The sequence below is a fragment of the Geotrypetes seraphini genome, chromosome 6 (assembly GCF_902459505.1).
Source record: "Geotrypetes seraphini chromosome 6, aGeoSer1.1, whole genome shotgun sequence".
NCBI classification, from domain to species: Eukaryota; Metazoa; Chordata; class Amphibia; order Gymnophiona; family Dermophiidae; genus Geotrypetes; species Geotrypetes seraphini.
The window spans coordinates 142,356,893-142,378,998 of record NC_047089.1 but is presented as its reverse complement, the minus strand read 5'-3'; the positions used below and the strand labels follow the sequence as shown (position 1 = coordinate 142,378,998).

Sequence of the window (22,106 nt, the reverse complement as noted above, 5' to 3'; positions counted from 1 at the left end):
TCAAAATGGAGGAAGATGGGCTAAGAAGGGAAAAGTGTGGAAGGAGGGAGTAAAAAGAAGAAGGCGAGAAAGGAGAAAAGTGAAGGAGCATGATAGTGGGGTGATACTGTCTGAAGATCTAAAGGCAAAGAAATAGTGTGACAAGGCAGTGGCTGTTGCCAGAAGGATGCTAGGCTGCATAGAGAGAGGCATAACCAGTAGAAGAAAGAAGGTATAGGTCTTCGGTGAAGCCCCACTTGGAGTATTGTATTCAATTTTGGAGACCGTATCTGGCAAAGGACATAAGAAGACTTGAAGCAGTCCAGAGAAAGGCGACAAAAATGGTAGGAGATTTGTACCAAAAGACATATGAGGAGAGACTGGAAGCCCTGAAATTCTTTACAGAAAGGGTAGTTGATGCCTGGAATGTGCTTCTGAGGGAGGTGGTGGAGAGGAAAACAGTGAAAGAGTTCAAAAAAGAATGGAATGAACACAGATTGATGGATGGGATGGTTTAGATGGGCTGGAGTGAGCTTTGACAGAGACTCCAGTAGATAGAACCTAAGCATACTACCGGGCAGAGCTCTAGGTTTCTGGCCTAGAAATATCTAAGAAAAAGGACAATTTAAATTAAATCATTAATTTATAGAGCATGTACAGTTGGGTAAACTGGATGGACCATTCAGGTATTTATCCGCTGCCATTTACTATGTTAGAAGGTGGAAATGGCTGAGAGACATTGAAAACGAACGGATGAAAGGGTCAGATCTGATAAGGGAATGAGAAAACTGGGTAGAAGGTAAGAGAAAAAAAGGGAGCTTGGTGCCAGAAGGGGATAAATGGTAATAGCTAAGATTGGCGAAGGAATGAGATTTGGAGGAAGATAAATGAAGGCTGAGGAAAGGGAAGCATGGAAGATGGAAAGCTCATAGGTGCTGTAAAAAGGGGGAAACTAAAGAGGGTGACAGAAGATGAGAATGAGGTAGAAATCTAGCTTCTGCGTGGAGATATACAGAAGAGAATAATAGAAAAATGATTAAGGGGAACAATCAATATTAGAGACAGATGTGGAAAGCAAAGGAAAACTGGAGAAGAAATGAAACAATTAGCTAGAAAAGAACTCAGGTGAAAATGACACAAGAAAAATTGAAAGGAGAGGCTGGGACCAAGTGGATTAGTAAAATACAATGCCCAGACAAAAAAAGGTAGAACACATTTTATTTTCAGTTAAGTAACTGGAATATATCATCTTGAAATGTGCAACTTTACTTTGTTTGACACAGTACAGGAAAAAATACATTTCTGTTTCTTTAGTGTTACACTGCATTCAGACTTCTTGGACTTCCTATTTCTATTTTGCTTATTCTGTATTTGAGGCTCTGTATTTTGCAGGACAGATAGAAGTGAGATATTCTGCTAGTGTTTAGTTTCTGTATATGGATCTGTTTCTGTATATGGATCTGTCTAGCTTGTTCAATTTATTCCAGAAGAAAGTATAGCAATATTTAAGGGTGCTGCCTTTTAAAAGAAGGATTATTGCAATTTGAGTCCTGGATGTTAAAGTGCTGCATTATTCTGACAGCTCTTCTACATAGATCTAGAATGGTTGTTTTGCAGGGTTTGGTTACTGGAGCTCTAAAGGTTCTCTCCCAACCCTGGCCCCCATTACCTTGGAAGAGATGGTATTATAGTGGCCCATCTTAATTTTTCTGACAGAGACCCATTCAATCCTAGCTACACCACTGGTATATACAAACATAGGGATAAATATTCAATTGGCAGTGGTGACCAATTATTTAGCTGTTGCCAGCTTTATGCCTGGATGTTCAATGCCAGAAAATGTCCAGGCATTGGCATTGATATCTGAGCATGCACCTTTATCTAGTTAAGACCAATATTCAGTCCTTAATCAGATAAGTGAAACCAGATAAAGATAGGAAAGTGTTTTATGTAGTTCAATTTGTCTGGTTACCTTATCTGGTTAAGTGCTGAATAATGGCACTTGACTGCATAAATGCTCACTCCAGCAAAGATGGTTAGAGAGGATATTCAGAGGCACTATCCAGTTAAGTTTTGCTCAGTATCCACAGATATCCATGGAAAGGCAATTTAACCAGGCAGAAGCCTCTCCTGCCCTATTATATTGATTTAAGTATCAACCCCATAGTATATAAACATACATCACAAAAAAAGAGATTATTTGTTTTCAGTGGCAGTTAACCTGTATTAATATATACTGGCCAATATTAAAAATGATTTAACTAGCTGCTGACCGGTTAAATTGCTTGTTCTGGGCTACCCGCTAATTTTCAGTAACACATAACTGGTTATTGCCACTGAAAATTAACAGTTAGCACCTACGTAAAAACTGGCTATTTTAGGGGTGTTCCAGGGGCAGAGTTAGCAGTTGGCCAGTTAAGTGCCAATATTCAGCAATGAATCAGCCAGGGTGACTGCATAAATGAGTCTGCATAAAACACAGTCCTAGCTTTATTTGCCAGTTAAGTTCTGAATATTAATTTGACCAGCTACGTTTTAGCCGGCGCCACATAAACTGGATATGGAGTTCTTTTCATTACTTTGAGTGAATTATGTTGTTAACTGCTTTGATCCTATTTGGCTAATTGAGCAGTATGTAAAGATTTTTAATAAACATATTCAATGCCGATATCTGGATATGGCCCATCATTGAATATCCAGGAATAATGCCAGTGGCAGTCAGCAAAATGCTCATTGCCATCAGCAGAATATTTATCCCATAGAGATTTCTAATATATGAGTCAGACTCATACAGCAAAGACTTTAATTGCATTACCTGAACAGCATAAGAAATTGCCAATCCAGCATATACTGGGGATATATACCCATGAAAAAATACTATGAATCCTGACGTAAGGGTTATCATGGTGATACTTATTAGATCAAGACGAACAGCTAGCCAGCGAGTTCCACAGTTAAACAGAAACTGAGGAACTTGGTTAATGTCCAAAAGTTTCTGGCACCTGAAAAAAAATGGGAAACCCAAAGTTAGTTATTTTATTCAGAGAAAACAAAGTTACTAACCTGTAGCAGGTACTATTTGAGTGTAGCAAGATGTAAATTGATACTGATGGGATAGAGTGATATTTTACCATGCATGAGTGGAAGTGCTCTCTAGGTCATTTTTTGGAAGCAGCACTGTACTGTACATGTGTATGTCTTCCCGCCTGCTGCTGTCGTGTGGGACCTGATCCCTCTACTACCGTGTTTCCCCCAAAATAAGACAGTGTCTTATATTAATTTTGGGCCCCAAAAAAGCACTAGGTCTTATTTACGGGGTAGGTCTTATTTTTTTCATGTACAATGATCATCTCTCCCTTCCTTTCCTTCATCCCAATTCTTCCTCTTTCTTTTCTCTCCCCCACATGTGCAGCCTCTTTCCTCCCCTCTCACCCATCCCCTTGTGCCTTCCCTCTGTAACATCTTTCTATCCCTCCCTCCCATCACTCTGTGAAGCAGAATCCTTGCACTGTGCACAGCATCTTTCTATCCCTCCCTCCCATCCCTTGTGCAGCAGAACCCTTGCCCTCCCTTCCATACAGCTGCAGCAGAACCCTTAAGCAGCCCCCCCCGCCATGCAACCGAACCCCCACTGACCATACCATCATTCCATCTCTCCCTCCCATCCGAACCCCGCCAACTGCGAGACCTACCTCCTCCCTCCACAGAGCAGCGTCAGCAGCACTCTAAACAGGCTGCTTTGTAGCCTTCTCCCGCCGGGGCCTTCCATGCGCTGCATTGCTGATGGCAAAGTGAGTATTATTGATCAGCAATGGCCGACCAAATAAAAAAAACAAAACAGCTGGGAGACGGTACTAATGAGACTTGAAGTGGAGCTTGGCTTCAGAACTCTGTCTTCGACGCCATCTTGAATAATATTTTATGGAAATCCAAACATTTTTCCTGTTCATAAATAGCTGTGAGGTGGACAGTTTTCTTAGATGTTATGACATTATTTCACTGTTGTACTAATCACCTTTGTTTTACTTCAAGCACTAATTTCAACACAAAGCTGATGTGGTTCAGTGAACACTCAGACCCGCAGCTGAGGTCCGGTGAAACAAGTTCACGGAGCAGCTGTTAAGGAGACCATCATAGTTGTTCACAGTCTCCTCCACCAAACAAAGACTAAATAACAACAAATAAACTTGAATGAAAATAAAATAATAAATTTAACAACAACTTAACTTTGAATGATGTGGATGATACACATAACTGCTCCGGGCTCCTCCGTTTATTCACAATACCGACCCCCCAACCTAGGTTTCACCCGCTGGCTTCTTCAGGAGGGGTACTACAATTACAAGATGACTCAAATCAACACTGCACCACACAGCTTGCTAACATAATAAACACTACATTTTGAAATACTCAATGTACACACTCTCTCTGTGACTTACTGGCACAAACACTCCATACTGCACACACACGCACTGCTGACAAGAAGAACTTCCCAGCAGGCCACGCTTTAAATACACTCCCCTTTTACTACCTACTACGTCATCACTCCTTACATCTTGAGTGAAAGATTATAATTGAAACCATTCAATATCATTATTTAATCCTGCGGGGGCCAGGGTATGCCATTGGAATATAAACTTCTGCTCCAAGTAAAGAAGATGTTGAGTAATATTTCCAGATTCTTTATGAGCACACATAAGAACAGTGTATTGTAATTCCAGTATGGAGTGTTTGTGCCGGTAAGTCGCAGAGAGAGTGTGTACATTGAGTATTTCAAAATGTAGTGTTTATTATGTTAGCAAGCTGTGTGGTGCAGTGTTGATTTGAGTCATCTTGTAATTGTAGTACCCCTCCTGAAGAAGCCAGCGGGTGAAACCTAGGTTGGGGGGTCGGTATTGTGAATAAACGGAGGAGCCCGGAGCAGTTATGTGTATCATCCCCACCATTCAAAGTTAAGTTGTTGTTAAATTTATTATTTTATTTTCATTCAAGTTTATTTGTTGTTATTAGTCTTTGTTTGGTGGAGGAGACTGTGAACAACTATGATGGTCTCCTTAACAGCTGCTCCGTGAACTTGTTTCACCGGACCTCAGCTGCGGGTCTGAATGTTCACTGAACCACATCAGCTTTGTGTTGAAATTAGTGCTTGAAGTAAAACAAAGGTGATTAGTACAACAGTGATTTATAAGTATCACCTTGGATAAATATATTTCCTTGGTGTTTTTTGATGACATTATTTCAAACATGCCCTTATGTAAGATACATACATATCTCCAGCACTTATGTAAGACAAACTGGCAAGAAGATTAATAGTAGGGACCCGAGAGGCAACTAGAAATAAAGAGCAAGACAAGGAGGAAACAGCAGGACCCAGAGGGCTATCAAAGAACAAAAAAGCGGGCAGAGGACGGAATAGACACACCACAGGAGGCAACACGTGAGGAGACCAGCAGGAGCAACAAATCAAGAGTAGATCCAAAAGAAAAGGTAACAAACTGGGACTTAAATTGCCTATATACAAATGCTAGGAGCCTAAGGACTAAAATGGGGGAGCTAGAAGTTATAGCCGGAAATAAGGACATAGACATAATAGGAATCACAGAGACATGGTGGACAGAGGACAACAAATGGGATGTGGCCCTTCCAGAGTATAAACTCTACAGGAAGGACAGAGCACACAAAAAGGGGGAAGGAATAGCACTGTATATAAAGGACTCCATTCCTTCATCCAGAACAGAAACAACAATAAGGGCAGACAGTCTGGAGTCACTATGGGTTAAGCTGACAGGAGGGGAAGGAGCTGACATCAAATTGGGATTGTACTATCGCCCACCAGGACAGTCAGAAGCAAACGACCTGGAACTGGAGGCCGAACTGAGGCAGGAGTGCAAAAGTGGAAGGGTGGTGGTTATGGGGGATTTCAACTATCCGGGAATAGACTGGGACATTGGGCACTCAAATTGCACGAGAGAAACTAAATTCCTAGAGGCGATAAGGGACTGTTTCATGGAGCAGCTGGTCACGGAACCAACGCAAGGGGATGCCACTCTAGACCTAATCCTCAATGGGCTAGAAGGACCCGCAAAGGAAGTGGTGGTAATAGCACCATTAGGGAACAGTGATCACAACATGATCCAGTACAAATTAAACATGGGAACATCAAAGGTGTAAAGAACCAAAACGACAGCACTCAACTTCAGAAAGGGAAACTACAAGGACATGAGGAAAATGGTAGGAAAAAAGCTCAGCAGCAACTCAGGGAAGGTGAAGACCGTAAAGGAAGCCTGGACACTGCTTAAAGGCACAGTGCTCGAGGCACAAGACCTGTGCGTCCCAAGGTTTAGGAAAGGGTGCAAAAAAAAATCGAACTAGAAACCCAGCATGGATAACATCTGCAGTTAAAAAGGCGATAAGCGACAAGAAATCATCCTTCAAGAAATGGAAAAAGGATCCAACAAAGGAAAACCAGGAAGAGCACAAAAGACACCAGAAAGAATGTCATCGAGAGGTCAGGAAGGCAAAGAGAGAATATGAGGAAAGACTGGCAGGAGAAGCAAGAAACTTCAAACCCTTCTTCAGGTATGTGAAAGGGAAACAACCAGCCAGAGAGGAAGTGGGACCACTGGACGACGGAGACAGGAAAGGAGCGATAAAGGAGGAAAAAGAGATAGCTGAAAGGTTAAACAAATTCTTCTCGTCAGTCTTCACCAGAGAGGACACATCCAATATCCCAGAACCCGAGGTGATTATAAACGGAGAACACAACGAAAGGCTGGTACAACTAGAGGTAAGCAAAGAGGATGTCCTCAGACAGATAGACAGACTAAAGAGCGACAAATCACCAGGCCCGGACGGCATCCACCCAAGGGTACTAAAAGAACTGAGAAACGAAATAGCAGAGACACTTCGCCAAATATGTAACCTCTCCCTAAAAACTGGGGAGATCCCAGAGGACTGGAAAATAGCAAATGTCACGCCCATCTTTAAGAAGGGATCAAGGGGTGACCCGGGAAACTACAGGCCTGTGAGCTTGACCTTGGTTCCTGGAAAGATGATGGAAGCAATGGTAAAGGACACAATCTGCGAACACATAGAAAACAATGGACAACTGAAGGCGAGCCAGCATGGCTTCTGCAAGGGAAGGTCATGCCTCACGAACTTGCTGTACTTCTTTGAGGGAATAAACAGTCAGATGGATAAGGGTGAATCCATAGACATCATTTACCTTGACTTCCAAAAAGCCTTCGAAAAGGTACCACACGAACGGCTACTTAAAAAACTGTGGAACCACGGGGTGCAAGGGGATATCTACCGATGGATCAAACACTGGCTAGCGGGCAGGAAACAGAGGGTAGAGTCAAGGGCCAATACTCAGATTGGCAATGGGTCACGAGCGGAGTTCCGCAGGGGTCGGTGCTGGGACCTCTACTATTCAATATATTTATTAACGATCTGGAAACGGGGACAAAATGTGAGGTTATCAAATTTGCTGATGACACCAAACTCTGCAGCAGAGTTAGAAACACGGAAGACTGTGAAGACCTACAAAGGGACCTAACGAGACTGGAAGACTGGGCAAAAAAGTGGCAAATGAGTTTTAACGTAGAGAAATGCAAGGTCATGCATGTAGGGAAAAAGAACCCGATGTTCAACTACAAAATGGGGGGAACACTGCTAGGGGTGAGTAACCTGGAAAGGGACTTGGGGGTGATGGTCGACTCATCACTGAAACCATCGGCGCAATGTGCAACAGCCTCAAAGAAAGCAAACAGAATGCTGGGCATCATCAAAAAGAGAATCACAACCCGGATGAAGGAAGTCATCATGCAGCTGTATCGCGCAATGGTGCGCCCGCACCTGGAGTACTGTGTTCAATACTGGTCGCCGTACCTCAAGAAGGACATGGCGGTACTCGAGGGAGTGCAGAGGAGGGCGACTAAGCTGATAAAAGGTATGGAAAATTTTCCATACGCTGACAGGTTAAAAATGCTGGGGCTGTTCTCCCTGGAGAAGAGGAGAGTTAGAGGGGACATGATAGAAACCTTCAAAATCCTTAAGGGCATAGAGAGAGTAAATAAGGACAGATTCTTCAAACTGAGGGGAGCCACAAGCACTAGGGGTCACTCGGAGAAATTGAAAGGGGACAGGTTTAGAACAAATGCTAGAAAATTCTTTTTTACGCAGAGGTTGGTAGACACATGGAACGCGCTTCCGGAGGAAGTGATAGGCCAGAACTCTGTACAGGGGTTCAAGAAGGGTTTGGATAGGTTCCTGGAGGATAAAGGGATAGAGGGGTACAGATAGAACTTGAGGTAGGTTATAAAAGTGGTCAGAAACCACTTCACAGGTCGCAGACCTGATGGGCCGCCACGGGAGCGGACCGCTGGGCGAGATGGACCTCGGTCTGACCCAGTGGAGGCAACTTCTTATGTTCTTATGTTCTTATTCACATGCTAGACCTTTTTCTATGCCTGATACTCCCCTTATATGGGTCTCTTCTTCAATCAAATACCTTGGTATACATTTTGACAGACATTTGCTCACGTCTTCCAAAATAAATATGGACTATATGATCTCCAGGATTAATCAGGCTATTTATCCTTGGTCCCTGCTTCACCTCTCCTGTTGAGGAAGACTTGACTCCCTTAAAATGATAATTGTCCCTAAAATCACCTACCTACTGAGTATGTTCCCTATCCTGTTTACCAGAAATTTTTATATCACTTTGGAACGTATTCTCTCCAAATTCTTACGGAATAATAAATCTCCCAGAATCTCCCTGAAAAAACTAAAGCTAACTAAGTCCCTAGGTGGGGTCAACTTTCCAGACCTTTTATTGTACCATAAGGCTTTCCTCCTTCACCAGAGCCTGCTCTGGCTTTCTCCACAGGATCTCCATGACTCTCCTCATTGGCTATGCTGTTCCCTATCCCTACAGCAAGATTACTTGGTATGCTAAGAAGCCTGTTTTTTGGCAGGTATGGTATAATGCTGATATATGGGATCTTAGTGCCTTCATCTACCCCCACACGAAGCACTGGAAAACATTTACTCAGGTTCAGTCTGAATTTCTTTTGCCTTCTTCTCAATTTTTTTACCTGGCTTCAGCTGAGGTCGGCAATTCGCAAATGCTCCATCCTTATCTCTACGCTACAGCCATTGCCAGACATTTTTCACCTGCAACCTAAGCTTATTTCAAATGGTCATGTGGCCTCCAACTTTTATAAATATTTCAAAGGCGTTCTTTATCCAAATCTAGTAGGCCTCCAGAAACAATGGTGTGTATTAACTTGCTTAAATCCTCTAGGTCGGCCTCGACATGCCAATCCTTATTCTTTTTGCTTCACAGGGCCTTATGGATGCCCATCAAATCTTGCTATTTAGATAGAACTTTATCCCAAAACTGCTAGTCCTGTTCCCTTGTCACAGGCACATTCCAATACATGCTTTATGATTGCTCCTTCACCCATAAATACTGATTAGAGGTTTGGAGAACACTTGGTAAAATCTTTTATATTGCTGTGCCTATCTCTTATAAGTATATCATTTTGAAGAGTGTTTGTTTTTCTGACTTTCTCTCTGATGATGACTGTAAATTGATACCTTATTGGCAATTGCCTTAAAAGTTGTGTGCACCTCTTGGAAAGATCTCAAACTATTATCCCATAACAAATGGTGAAATTTACTGTGCCTAACATACAGATACAAAGCAAAAAAATGCATAGCAAAAAAATCGGATTCTATGGTTTATTAATAGAAAACATGTCCCTTGGAATTTTATTTTTGGACATTTGTTGGTACTACCTTTTGCCTCTATTGTTATCAGTTTAGCAACTGCCTCTTTGGTTGGTTTGGTTTGTGCATCGCAGTAAAGATAAAACAGAACTAGACAAAGTGCACAGAAGGGGTATCACAATGAAAAAAGCAATGGAGCAAGTCACCTATGAAGAAATGATCATTCCTACCCCTAAAATTCCCAACTGCCCTACCCAAACAGATTAAGCCAATCCAGACACCTCCCCCCAATCCATCTCCTTCTCTCAAAACAGACTCCTTCCAAGTTGCCCCAAGCATCTATTAGTGAGTCTGCTCAGGTGATAGATGGGATCAATTGCAGATCACTGGTCCTTTAAGATACCTCCCCCACCCAAAAGTATTAAGCCAAATATTCCATAAATAATTTAGCATGTGATATTAAACATAAGCTGTGTTATTAAATTAGTTTAATTATGAGTTGCTTTGCATACATTGCATCTCATTATGTAGCTTGTGCCATTCTACTAAAATGTGCATTAAAAACAAATATCAAGCAATTTTGCCATTCAACACCTGTTATTTGGCCAAAATTGTGCATTATTCCTTTAGGACACATTAGTAATTGTTTGGCCCATAATTAGTGAAGAAATTAAAGCTGATGATCAAAACCATTCCTCGAAATACCTATGAAATACTAAGAAATGTAAAGGTTTTGGAATAACCTTCACAGTCTCTAGAACTTATTACTGAAAATCTGTAGGGAAACCTCAGATATGCAGCACAGAAAGTTTTGCTCCTTTTGCTACATCTCTAGATATCTGTTTCAGAACAAGATGAACATTTTCTATTCTTGAATTGCAAGTAACTTGGTTTTCAAGTGTTTTCTAAGACAAGCAAAACATTTTATTAAATTTTAACTTTATATACAAGCAATATCTTGCAATACAAATACATACAAAGTATACACAGATCACAACTGAGCCGATGGTTCTTCTCTCTCTGACACTGCAAGAGTGTAGTGACTGTTCTAAATGAGCAAAGTCTTGCAATACAAGTACATATAGCATTTTGTATTAAAGTTTTTGGGTTGTGGAACAAATCGTCTGAGTTTCCATTATTTCCTATGGGGAAATTCGCTTTGATATACGAGTGCTTTGGATTACAAGCATGCATTGGAACGAATTATGCTTACAAACCAAGGTTTTACTGTATTTTCATGACAGCTGCAACTAGTTTAGGGGCATTATTATATTGAGCTCTGTAATACTTAAGTACTTCAAATACTTACTTTAGTAGGGAATTTCTGGTGCTACAATATGCTTGGATAGTTGTTAGTCCATGAAGACTTGAGGTAATATGGGATATAAATGGAGACAGACTGATGTTATCTAGACGTTTCAATTCCCGTATTAACACTCTAGAAAAACATAAAATAATATGATAGCATCTATTTTTGTTATTATTCTTATTTTGCACTTACAATATCAAAGAAATATATGCAATCTAGTTATTACAGTTAAATCATTTACCGTATTTTTTGTTCCATAAAACGCACTTTTTTCCCCCATAAAAGTTGGTCAAAAAGTGTGTGTGTCTTATGGAGCGAATACAATTTTTTTAAACACCGCTTGGTACTTTTTAAAAATGATCTCTTGCGCATGTCCGCCAACTCCTGCTCCTTCAACGAACCTCGGGAGCACAACAAAGACGCAGAGACCTGGTCCTTAGTCAGGCTTCATCTCCTCCAGATCGGAGCATTGCCTCTATCCCTCCCCGATCCATGGGGCGCTGTGGGCCAGTCCCGGCTACTTCCTGATTGTGTGCCACTTCCCGCTTGTGCTAGTCGCTGGGTCAGCAGCACACAAGCGCACTCCTGCATGGGCCTGCATGCCGTCAGTTCTCACGAGGCCGGCGAGAAGTGGCTTCTGCCCATGCAAGAGCGCGCTTGTGCACCACTGGCCCCGACATCATGAGGAGGATGCCGTCCAGCAACTAGCACAGATCCGGGCCATCCAGCAACTAGCATAGACCTGGGCTGCAGCCAGCAGCCCCTTCATTCCCTGGCTGGGGAAAATGCAGGTGCTTTGCCTCCTCTGCCGCAAAGTTAGTGCCATGCCGGAGGGTGCCTCTAGCCTGCCCACGCTGGCCGAAGTGGTCAAACTGATCAAGCCAGGAGCGGCAAGCAGAGACTGTGAGGGTAGGGACGGTGAGGCGGAGGCTCCCAGGCTGAAAGGCTCTGCCTGTCCCAAGCACCCAGGCCGTAGCCTGCAGCTCTTTTGCAAAATGTGCCGGCAAGTGGCCTGCAGACAGTGCGTGGTCGGGGAGCATAAGGGTCCCAACTCAGTTTGATGAAATTTACCGATTTTTAGATTTGAAAAAGAAACAGGCGCTAAAAGAACTTGAAAATTGGAACAGTAAGAAAATAAAAGAACATCAGGTTTAGAAGCAGATGAAAGACAGTCACAAGAAAACAACTGAAAACTTCCAGAAGGACTGTGTAAAGATTGTGGATGAATGTGATCCAGAATGCTTTCTTAAGGTGAAATGCTAGAGCTTTTTACTATACATACACAAGTGTTAAAGCTTCTATGTGATATAGGGGGGAAAAAAGCAGGGAAACAGTACAGAGGGAATTTAATATTTTAAATCTGTTTCTTTTGGTAAATTGTATGAAAACACCCTACATATATATATGGTACATAGCAAACTAGTGTTACAAAACACATGCTTTTTTTTTTTTTTAAGTTCAATCAGTTTTATTAGCATTTTGTCATAGAAATACAAGCATAGACCTCATATACATAAGAAGTTTGTTTTGATTGAATTTAAAATGGTGATCACTGAAGAGAATGGAGCTATGTAAAGAAAAGGAACTGAAGAAAAAATGACAGAAATAGTGGTTGTTGACAAATTCAAAGAATGTAGGGAAGTTCACATAGGACTTTAATCTTGCAGAAAAGATGCTATTGGAATGTCTTGGAAGAAATTTTGCTCTATCTTCCTTTTACTGTTTATAACTGCTTGTCGCAGGGAGGGGGACAGGCGCAGAACCTGGCAAGGAGTGTGGGGTTGAGTGCAGAGCCTGGCAGGGAGTGAGGGGGTCTGGGTGCAGAGCCTGGTATATATTAGTACACAATTTGGTTCAGAATGTTTTTTTTCTTGTTTTCCTACTGTGCGTCTTATGGTCCAGTGCATCTTATGGAGCGAAAAATATGGTATATTCCGCTATTGCCAACAAATAGTTTATAGCAGATTACATACAAAGAACAAGATAAATTAAACTAGAATGTACATATAGAACATATAAAGAGATTAGGTTCTTACTTTGCTAATATATTTTCTAGTAGATAGGTGTATCATTCTAGTAGATAGGTGCTGCACCCTTCAGTTTGTACCAAACGGTGACAACCCTATATAGGAACATATAAGGACAGTATGGGGATACTCCGAACTACAAATCTGTTCTGCTCTGAAAGTATAACAAACATATTAAACATTTTATTTGAACAATTGAAACACTGAAATAACAATACCAATAAGAAACATTTATGGAGCTCAAACATTAACCTAAAACTAAACTAAACCTTAGGTTTGTATACCACGCCATCTCCACAACATTCCCCTAATGTGGTTTAGCAATAGATTATTCTTCATAGCCTTAAAGTCTGACTAACATCAAAATCATAGTTTTGACTCAAACTTCCTGATTGAGACAGTAGGCAAGTGGAGTAAATACTGACAGGGCAGGGTTCCAGAATGACACACCTATCTACTAGAAAAGATATTAGCAAGATAAGAAAAGAACCTAATCTCTTTTTCTAGTGCAATAGGTACGCCATTCTGGATAGTAAGGATGTACAAAAGCAGTCCCAGAAATCTAGAGCGGGACCTCTGTGCCTGCTTGGAACACTGAGGACCCAAAGACAGTGTCCTCCCATGCTACCATGTCCATTCTGTAGAACTTGGAGAATGTATGTAGAGTGGACCAGGTCGCTGTCCTACAAATCTTCCATGGTGAAATTGCTCGATCTTCCACACATAAAGAGACCATGCTTCTTGTGAAATATGTTTTCAAGGAGACCGGTGATTGCTTGCCACATGCAATATACAGTATACTGATGAGATGGCCATTTGTATCCATCTTGAAATGATAGCCTTAGATACCTGTCTACCTCATCTAGCCTGACTGGTAAGCACAAATAGATGGTCCAACAGTCAGAACTCACTGGTGACCTCTAGATAACTTAGGAGGACTCTCCTCACATCCAGCTTCCTCAGAATCTGATCCTTTTTCTTTGACCCTGTGATCTAGAACGCTGGTAATCTTACCTCTTGATTGACATGAAACACTGAAATGACCTTTGGCAATAAGGAAGGACTGTATACAAGGAAACTCCCATCTCCTTGATCTTGAAGAAGAGCTCCTGCATGACAAGGCCTGCAGCTCTGAGACTTGTCTCACTGGCCAAGAGGAAAACAGACTGGATGGTAAGATTCAACAAGGATGCCTCCTGAATAGGCTCATATGCAGCCTGACTGAGGCCATGTAAAACCATGTTAAGATTCCATGACAGAAACGGTTGTCTTACTCATACTGATGTCAAATGGTAGATGGCTACAAGAAATGTTTCACTGCAGTTATTTCAGCCAAAGGGGGTAACACTAGCTATTAGGGCGTAGGATGTCCTAATTTATTCCTCAGAATACACATTTTTGTGGATATCTTTTGTTTCATGAGTAAATCAAGGAAAAGTTTTGTTGTTTACCTACAATTACATCACTTTCTTTTCCAGAGATAAATAAAAAAAGATTTGACATCGATATGTGAACATTTCTTAAGAACAAACTGAATATTTCAGGGGGTGTCCTAATTTTTTCACATGACTATATATCTATTGTAGATGTACATATGTAAATCTCAGCTTTCTAAAACTGGGTTTTCATCATTTAACTTTTATTCAATGTATAGATATAAGTGCCAGTATTCACACATATAAATCATGACTAGGGCTTCTAAAATAAGGGCCACAGTCGCTATTTTATGGTCTTGTCCTCTGATTCTCACTTTTATTCCTTAATCATCTAATGGCCCAACTGACTCTCACCTGAATTTTGCTTCAAATGTAGCTGAAAAAGTTTTACTTTGAGTTTTTGCTTCTATATACCTATTCTCATTGTATTATTCTTTCTGCCAGAAACTCTCCAACCTTGAGATGTCCTATCTGTCCTTCTATTGAATGTTGAATGTACAGTGCTGTGTACTCCTTTCAGTGCTTGGTAAATGATAAATAGTAGAAGTAATAGTATACAGGATTCTTCTCAAATTTTCTGTGTGTCTGTCTTCTTGTCTACTTGTCAGTACTTATGCTGTTTCATATATTCTTCATTTAGAACAATTTTCTACTTTTTTCCATTATTTACTGAATATTGAATTATACAATAACAAAATGTAATACATAGCATAATCTCAACAGGTTGAACATAAATAAGGAAATAAAACTAAAAACTGAAAAAAGGCAATTAACACTCCAATTATTCTGGTTCATAGAGATTCTTAAGGAAAATAGAAGAGAACAATCTTTCTCAAGAAGAAAATAAAAATAAAGCAAAATTATAAGATACAAATTAAATTCCTTGACTTTATCTAGCTAAATACCTATTACAATGTAAACTATCTAATATAATCACCCATGACCAATACTAGTTCCAGTTAACCAGAAGATGTAGCTTTAACAGATTGTTGACTTTGTATTAAACTCTCCGAGTGTTTGAGATCTAGAAAAATATAATCATGCCCATGAAACTTCACCAAACATTGGGAAATTTCAAAAAGAAATTCATACCTAAGGCCAAAGCCTTTGATCTCAATTTAAGAAACACCCTTTGGATCATCTTGAGTCCTCTGAGAAACATCAGGATAAACATATACAAGGAACCATGAAAAAGGGCCAATCTTTTTCTGAAGAAATTTATCAGAACTTTATCTCTATCTTTACTACAGAAAAAATGAAACAAATAAAGTATCTCTTAATATAGATCCCAGAATACATGTTTCCAACATAATTGTTGTCAACTGCCAATGCATCCTCTAAACCCCCACCAAAAAATATATTTTATAGATAAAGAAATATAATATGCTTTAGAAATTTGAGGGAGTGAGGAGGAATCTAAAGACAATAATTAACATGTACAGTTTTAACATCTTCTGTGGGAAAATAGGAATTCTTTGAGCATCAAAGCATTTGAGCTCTATGCCATAGTAGAAACCTTTACCACGGCTTAGTAAAAGGGGGTGGGGTTATTTATCTTTTAGAACAAATTTAAAAACTTCATTATTTAGAAGTATCTTTTAGGTAATTCAGAGGGGTCCCAGTGCAGCAGCTGCAGAGAGCTTCAGTGAATGGCTGCTACAAAGCTTTCCCTCTACAGCAATCTACCCAGGAAACAGGAAGTAGCATTAGAGGGGGTGGATCGCAGCAGAGGGAAAGCTTCGCAGCAGCCATTTGCTGAAGCTCCCTGCAGCTGGTGCACTGGGACCCCTCTGAAAAGTACCTTTATGGCATCTGCAATAAAATGGTAGGTGGACACCAACTGAAAGAGCCTGTGTATGGAGGGGTCATAACCTGGATCAGGGCTCCCCAAGGTATCCTGCTGAACCATTCCACAAAAGATATCATCATCTTCCATGGTGAAAGCAGTGTCTGGCAACAAAGGAAACAGAATATAAGTGTGCCAACTAAGGCAGTCTAGGTCCATAGGAGACTGGGCAGAGGGGTCCTGTACAGGGACCTCCGACAAAGAGCGCACCGGCTTGGAAGCATGTGGTGGGCCTACTAGTTGTGCCATGTGAGCTGGGTCCATAAGATAAGCTCTCCACATAAGCTGAATAAAGCCTGGGAAAAAGCCACACACCTGGGCAGATGCAGTGTCTCAATGAACCCCCAATGAGGCCTGTAAAGAATACCCGTACTCGGTGCACTTGCCAAAAACAGACACTGGGTGGGATATTTTTTCCATTTTGTGGACCCACTTCAGCTCCCAGCCCTAAAGGACTCGGAGGAAGCAAGGTCTGAAGCTCCGACCCCCCTCCCATCACACACAATAGCATGCGGTACGAGGATGCTCTTCTGGCAACAGACCGGCACAATCCTCACATGAATTCAACACATTAAGGGCTGGGGAGTCCATTCCTATCAGTTTTATGCAAAATTGAGGGGTCTTGCGGTAGAAAAAGACTTTGAAAAACAGACCAAAAAAAATCCAAGATGGCCACTGTCAGGCAAATCACTCTTAAAATGGCCTGTGGAGACAAATTCAAATAATAAAAAATGCTGAAAGAGGGGTTTTGGAGGTGGGAGACATGAACCCAACCCCCAAGAACTGCTAAAAATGCTGTTTTTAGACCTCCCCTGATTTTCCTATAGGATATAATGGAACTTTACTCACAGTCACTAAAATGCCATGTCTGACAGCTTTATTACTGCAGTTGAAGTGAAAGGAAAGGAATTTCTGCCTCAAATTCTCTCCAAACGGATCAATCTTCAGGATCTTTGGGCTGCCAGTTGGACAGACACCTACCAAAACTTTCGTCCCCTCAGAACCTCGCCACTTGGCCAGGGGCAGGAAAATGCAGCCAATGCCCTGATACCACAAGGGCTCTTACTCAGGGTGCAAACAGCCTGCACTTAAGCCTCTGACAAGGTCAGGAGGCAAGCTTACTCCCAGGGGAATGAGCCACGAGCTTGAGATGGAACACAGCAGGCTGGCTCCACAGATCCACCCGAAGCTTGCCCTGTGAAACTGCAATCTGGCTCTGCGGAAAGTGTTTCCTTTCGCAGGCAGAGAATCCCTCCAAAAGGGTCTCATGGCACTGAAGCCACCGACAAAAACGAAGATGAAAAAATAAGAAAAAGAAGCAGAGCAGAGCAGAAAGGCTTCTGCATGGTTCTCTTTATTCCTCAGCCATGTGGGAGGAGCAGAGGAAAAAACGTGTGTGGTTTATAGCAAGATCCAGTTTACGGGTTGAGGTAAAACACTTATTGTACAGAATCTGAAGTGGATGTAACAGGATGTTCGATTATCGCTGCAAAACATCCAAGTCTAGCCCGCCCAAAAGCCTACTTAATTCCTGCCTAAAATATCCCCTTTTAGACTTGGACATTCTGGAGGGTGAAAGTCCCACAAAACATCTAAATTCTTTGTTTTAATTATTGGCACTTGGTCATTTTGGTGAGCAAAATGTCCAAGTGCCGTTTATTCACTTTTTTTGAACATTTTGGTGTTTTGAAAATGCCCCTACATGACTCTTAAAGGACTGAGTGGTCTTCTATACTTAACTCTCTCTTTCCTGTCAAGAATGGAGTTCTTTTCTAAACTGATTTTAGATTGTTCACTGCTTTATTATGCCATAAACCATATATTTTCTGTACAATAACCTTGCTAATTATTACCTTGAAACTTTATTCAGTATCAGGAAAAATGCACCGAGTGGGAAGGCAAACATAAGAAACCATGGAAAGACTGAACCAATGACTCCAATGCAAAGTAAAACCAAAATCAGATTCTGTAGTAACAGTTCAACTTGATAGGGTAAGCGCACATCAACTAAAAAAAGAAAAAAAGAGTTTAAATCGTATTTAACTACTCATTTGTAGAATTTTTGTTGTAATATTATTTAAATTACTGAAATATAATAATACATAACTTGCTAGTACAATGGTTAATTTAGAAGGTAGAGTTACTACAATTATTAATCCAGAAAAAATACTCTAGGCCAGTGTTCTTCAACCTTTTGACACCTATGGACCAGTGAAAATAAAATAATTATTTTGTGGACCCGCACCGGTCTGTGGACCCGCACCGGTCTGTGGACCGGCAGTTGAAGAACACTGGGCTAGGTCATGGGCCCATCTCCACCCAATCTCCGCCCCAGACCCCGCCCCCATAATAGTACTAATTGTATCACCATTTTTTCCATTCATTTTTTATATATACACACACACAATATAATCGTATTAACAACATATAATGGTTAACCACAAAATTAAACTACACAAAGCACACTGAATGCTTCTCAATATTAATTCCTACCAGAACACAGATAACCCCATGCAAATATGGGACCAAAAACTAAAAGTGCTAATATATACAAGCAAACTCCAAGATCCAAGACTCTGCATGCAGTTCAACCCCAGAGGAAAAGAAACAAATGCATTTCTTCCTGAACAGTGCAAAATATAGACAGCAGATGTAAATCAATCACTAAATTAAAAAATAAAATCATTCCCCCTACTGTTATTATCTCCCTCCTTCCATGCTGTGCCTTGCCTTCTGGCCTGCTCCCGCCTGGCCATTTTATGTCGCCCCCGGTGTTATCTTCGGCTGGCTCCCTCTTTCTCAGTGCCGCAGTGCATAGAGCCATGGGCAGCGGTTCCTCACCTCATCTGGAAGCCTTCCCTCTGACGTTGCAATGTCAGAGAGAAGGCTTCCGGTTCTGGTGCAGGACATGGCTTTGTGCACTGCAGCACTGAGGAAGAGAGAGCCGGCCTGAAGATAATGCCGCATCGATTGCACCGTGGACCAGTGGCTGAAGAACACTGTCTCGGGCCCGAAGCAGGTGCCAGCCCTGTAGACCGGCAGGAAATTTGTGCGGACTGGCGATTGAAGAACACTGCTCTAGACTGCATAGAATATTCATATTTGATTTAATTTGACCCCGAATATATTATTCGTATTCAATCCAATAATGATTTATATTCAAATTCAAATACTCCGGGGCTCTACTGTGCTAAATCCTACAGAAATAAATACTTGACGTCTGATTTCACATCACTTTTTCAATAATTAGCTATGTTAAAACTCAATGTCCATTATTTGTATTTAGTATTTATATTCAGCCACATAATATTTTTCATTATTCATGTTCAGCTAAATAGTAAAATATGCTATTTAGTACAGCTCTACAACATACTGTCAAAAACTTGCAGTTGCTATCATCAGTATTATCTAGGTGCACTTGTAAGCATTGTGGTCTCTTATAGCTCATCTAAGAAGTTTAAACAAATTTGCAAAAATTAGATATGTATTACAAAAGACAGAAACCCTTTCAGGTTATAAAGCAAAACTTGCTGCCCTTACTTGAAGGTGAAAAAGTGAATGAAATATTACACAGTGCCTCATAAGTACGATTTACCCCTTAGTGAACACAAAAACGGTCTCTTACAGTATTCTGTGTACTGCTATACCCTGTGAGGGGGCTCTATAGGACAATGCCATTCCCTCTTAAGAATACTCCCTCACAGTGTCGGGGCCACCTTAAAACCATAGACTCACCCAATGGGGAAGTGACACTGTATCTGTGCTAGAGGCTGTAGTGGAACTCTGAACCCAGGAACCAGGTCATAAATCAGCAAGAGTTGTGGCTAAGTGGCAAGGATTTCATGCTTTTCCGTGGCCCTGCAGGAGCAGACCACTTATAGACACTGTTATGCTTATAGAATTAACTTTGAATATTGTTTTCTCCCCTCCTCCCCCCCCATTGAAGTGAACATGATCCTTTTGCTGGATACCTTTTAATAAAATATTACAGGTATTTGTTTCCACCGTTAACTTGTGGTGTGTGTGGCTTGTCTTACTGGGCTCCATATAGTATCACATGCTCCTTATTGCATTGCTCATAGTATCACATACTCCTTATTGACCATAATAAGATAGTTGTGTGCAGCCAAAAATTTGCTTGGTATTGTTTCTCCTGTCATTTATGGGAAAAAACTACTGCCTGCTCAAGAGGAGACAGTATCGGCTAACGCATCCGGTGGTTTAGTGCACGCTATTACGTGCGTTAAACCGCTACCGCGGCTTTGTAAAAGGAGCCCTTAAATATAAGCCATTAAAAGGAAGCATATTATACCTTGTCTCTTGCTCAAAATTTCATAATCACCAGCAAAAAAAATTGTTTCAGTTTTTCATAATCTTACAAATGCAAAAATTATATAATATGAATGTGTAGTCATAAATATATCCTCTGTAGTAAAGCACTTAATTTATGTACAATGTACACCCCCCTCCCCGCCCAAAGAGAGTAACATGAAATATATGAGAAATATCCTCCCAAAGAAAATTAAGAACATAAGAACAGCCATATTGGGACAGACCGAAGGTCCATCAAGCCCAGAATCCTGTTTCCAACAGTGGCAAACCCAGGTCCCAAGTACCTAGCTAGATCCCAAGTAGTAAAACAGATTTTATGCTGCTTATCCTAGGAATAAGTAGTAAATTATCCCCAAGCCATCTCTATAATGGCCTATGGACTTCTCTTTTAGGAAATTCTATGCCAACAGTCCCATAATTGACCTCCTTCCCAATTTCCTTCCTATCCACTTGCCTTATTCTACTCTCGTTAAATATCCACCTCCACATTTTTTTCAAATTTGTCTACCGTCCCCTACAATTACATACATTTATCATATTGAATCATCTCCCCCATTTTGACTCCAAATATCATCTTGAGGGCCCCCCTTACATTACATTACTGCCCTGCAATTGTGAACCAAGCTGTTGCCAGTAAATTGTGCATCTACACTTCTCCCTCCCTATTCAAGGGGGTTAGGGGCAGAGCCGGCCCGCGAATAGGGAAAATTCACAAATAACTTTTGGGCCTGCTCTGACCCACCCCTGGTCCTTACTTGTTGGTCTAGCAGTGACACAGGACAGAAGCGATCTTCCTACACTCCTGCCCCATGCAGAACCGTGCTGTGAGTTCCCGTGGTCTCACGAGACTACAACAGGATCTCCCTGTTGTAGTCTCGTGAGACCACAGGAACTCACAGCACGGCTCTGACGGGGCAGGAGTGTAGGAAGATCGCTCCTGCACCGTGTCACCGCTAGACCACCAGGTAAGGTCAATGTCCTGGGGCGGCTGCTCGCCTCCTCTGCCTGCACCTCCGATCGCCTCCTCTGATCGCCCCCCTCCTAGTACATTGTTATAAACTAGTACATTGTTATAAAAAATAGAACCACTAGAGGGAGCAATAGTACATTGTTATAAAAAAATAGAACCACTAGAGGGAGCCAGAAAACAGACTGAAAGGACAGCTAAAAAATCCTGAAAAGAAATAGAAAATCCTGAAAAGAAAAAGACAAAAAAGGGGGGGTTACAAAAAAGCATGCCCACGTGACTCCGTTATGATTAGCCTTTTATCTTTTGACATTTAAACCCCGCGGCGTCCTGCCGCCCTTCCATTGAAGCATTGGAAACATCGGCATCATGCCACGAAGCTGTTTCTTAAATTTGTGGCAAGTACCCTCCCTGTGCAGTCTTTACTGTTCTCTCTCAAACACAGCCTTGAATTTATGCATAGCCATTATTCTAA

At 41.3% G+C, this 22,106-nt stretch overlaps 1 protein-coding gene across 1 annotated transcript in view; it reads right to left on the bottom strand.

Moving 5' to 3' along the window:
• Positions 1–22,106, bottom strand: part of LOC117362914 (multidrug resistance-associated protein 5-like) — a 324,462-nt gene that overhangs the window by 55,763 nt on the left and 246,593 nt on the right. The window contains 3 exon segments of the mRNA XM_033950006.1: positions 2,795–2,981; positions 11,024–11,152; positions 18,186–18,339. Of these exon segments, the coding sequence (XP_033805897.1) occupies positions 2,795–2,981; positions 11,024–11,152; positions 18,186–18,339 (470 nt within the window).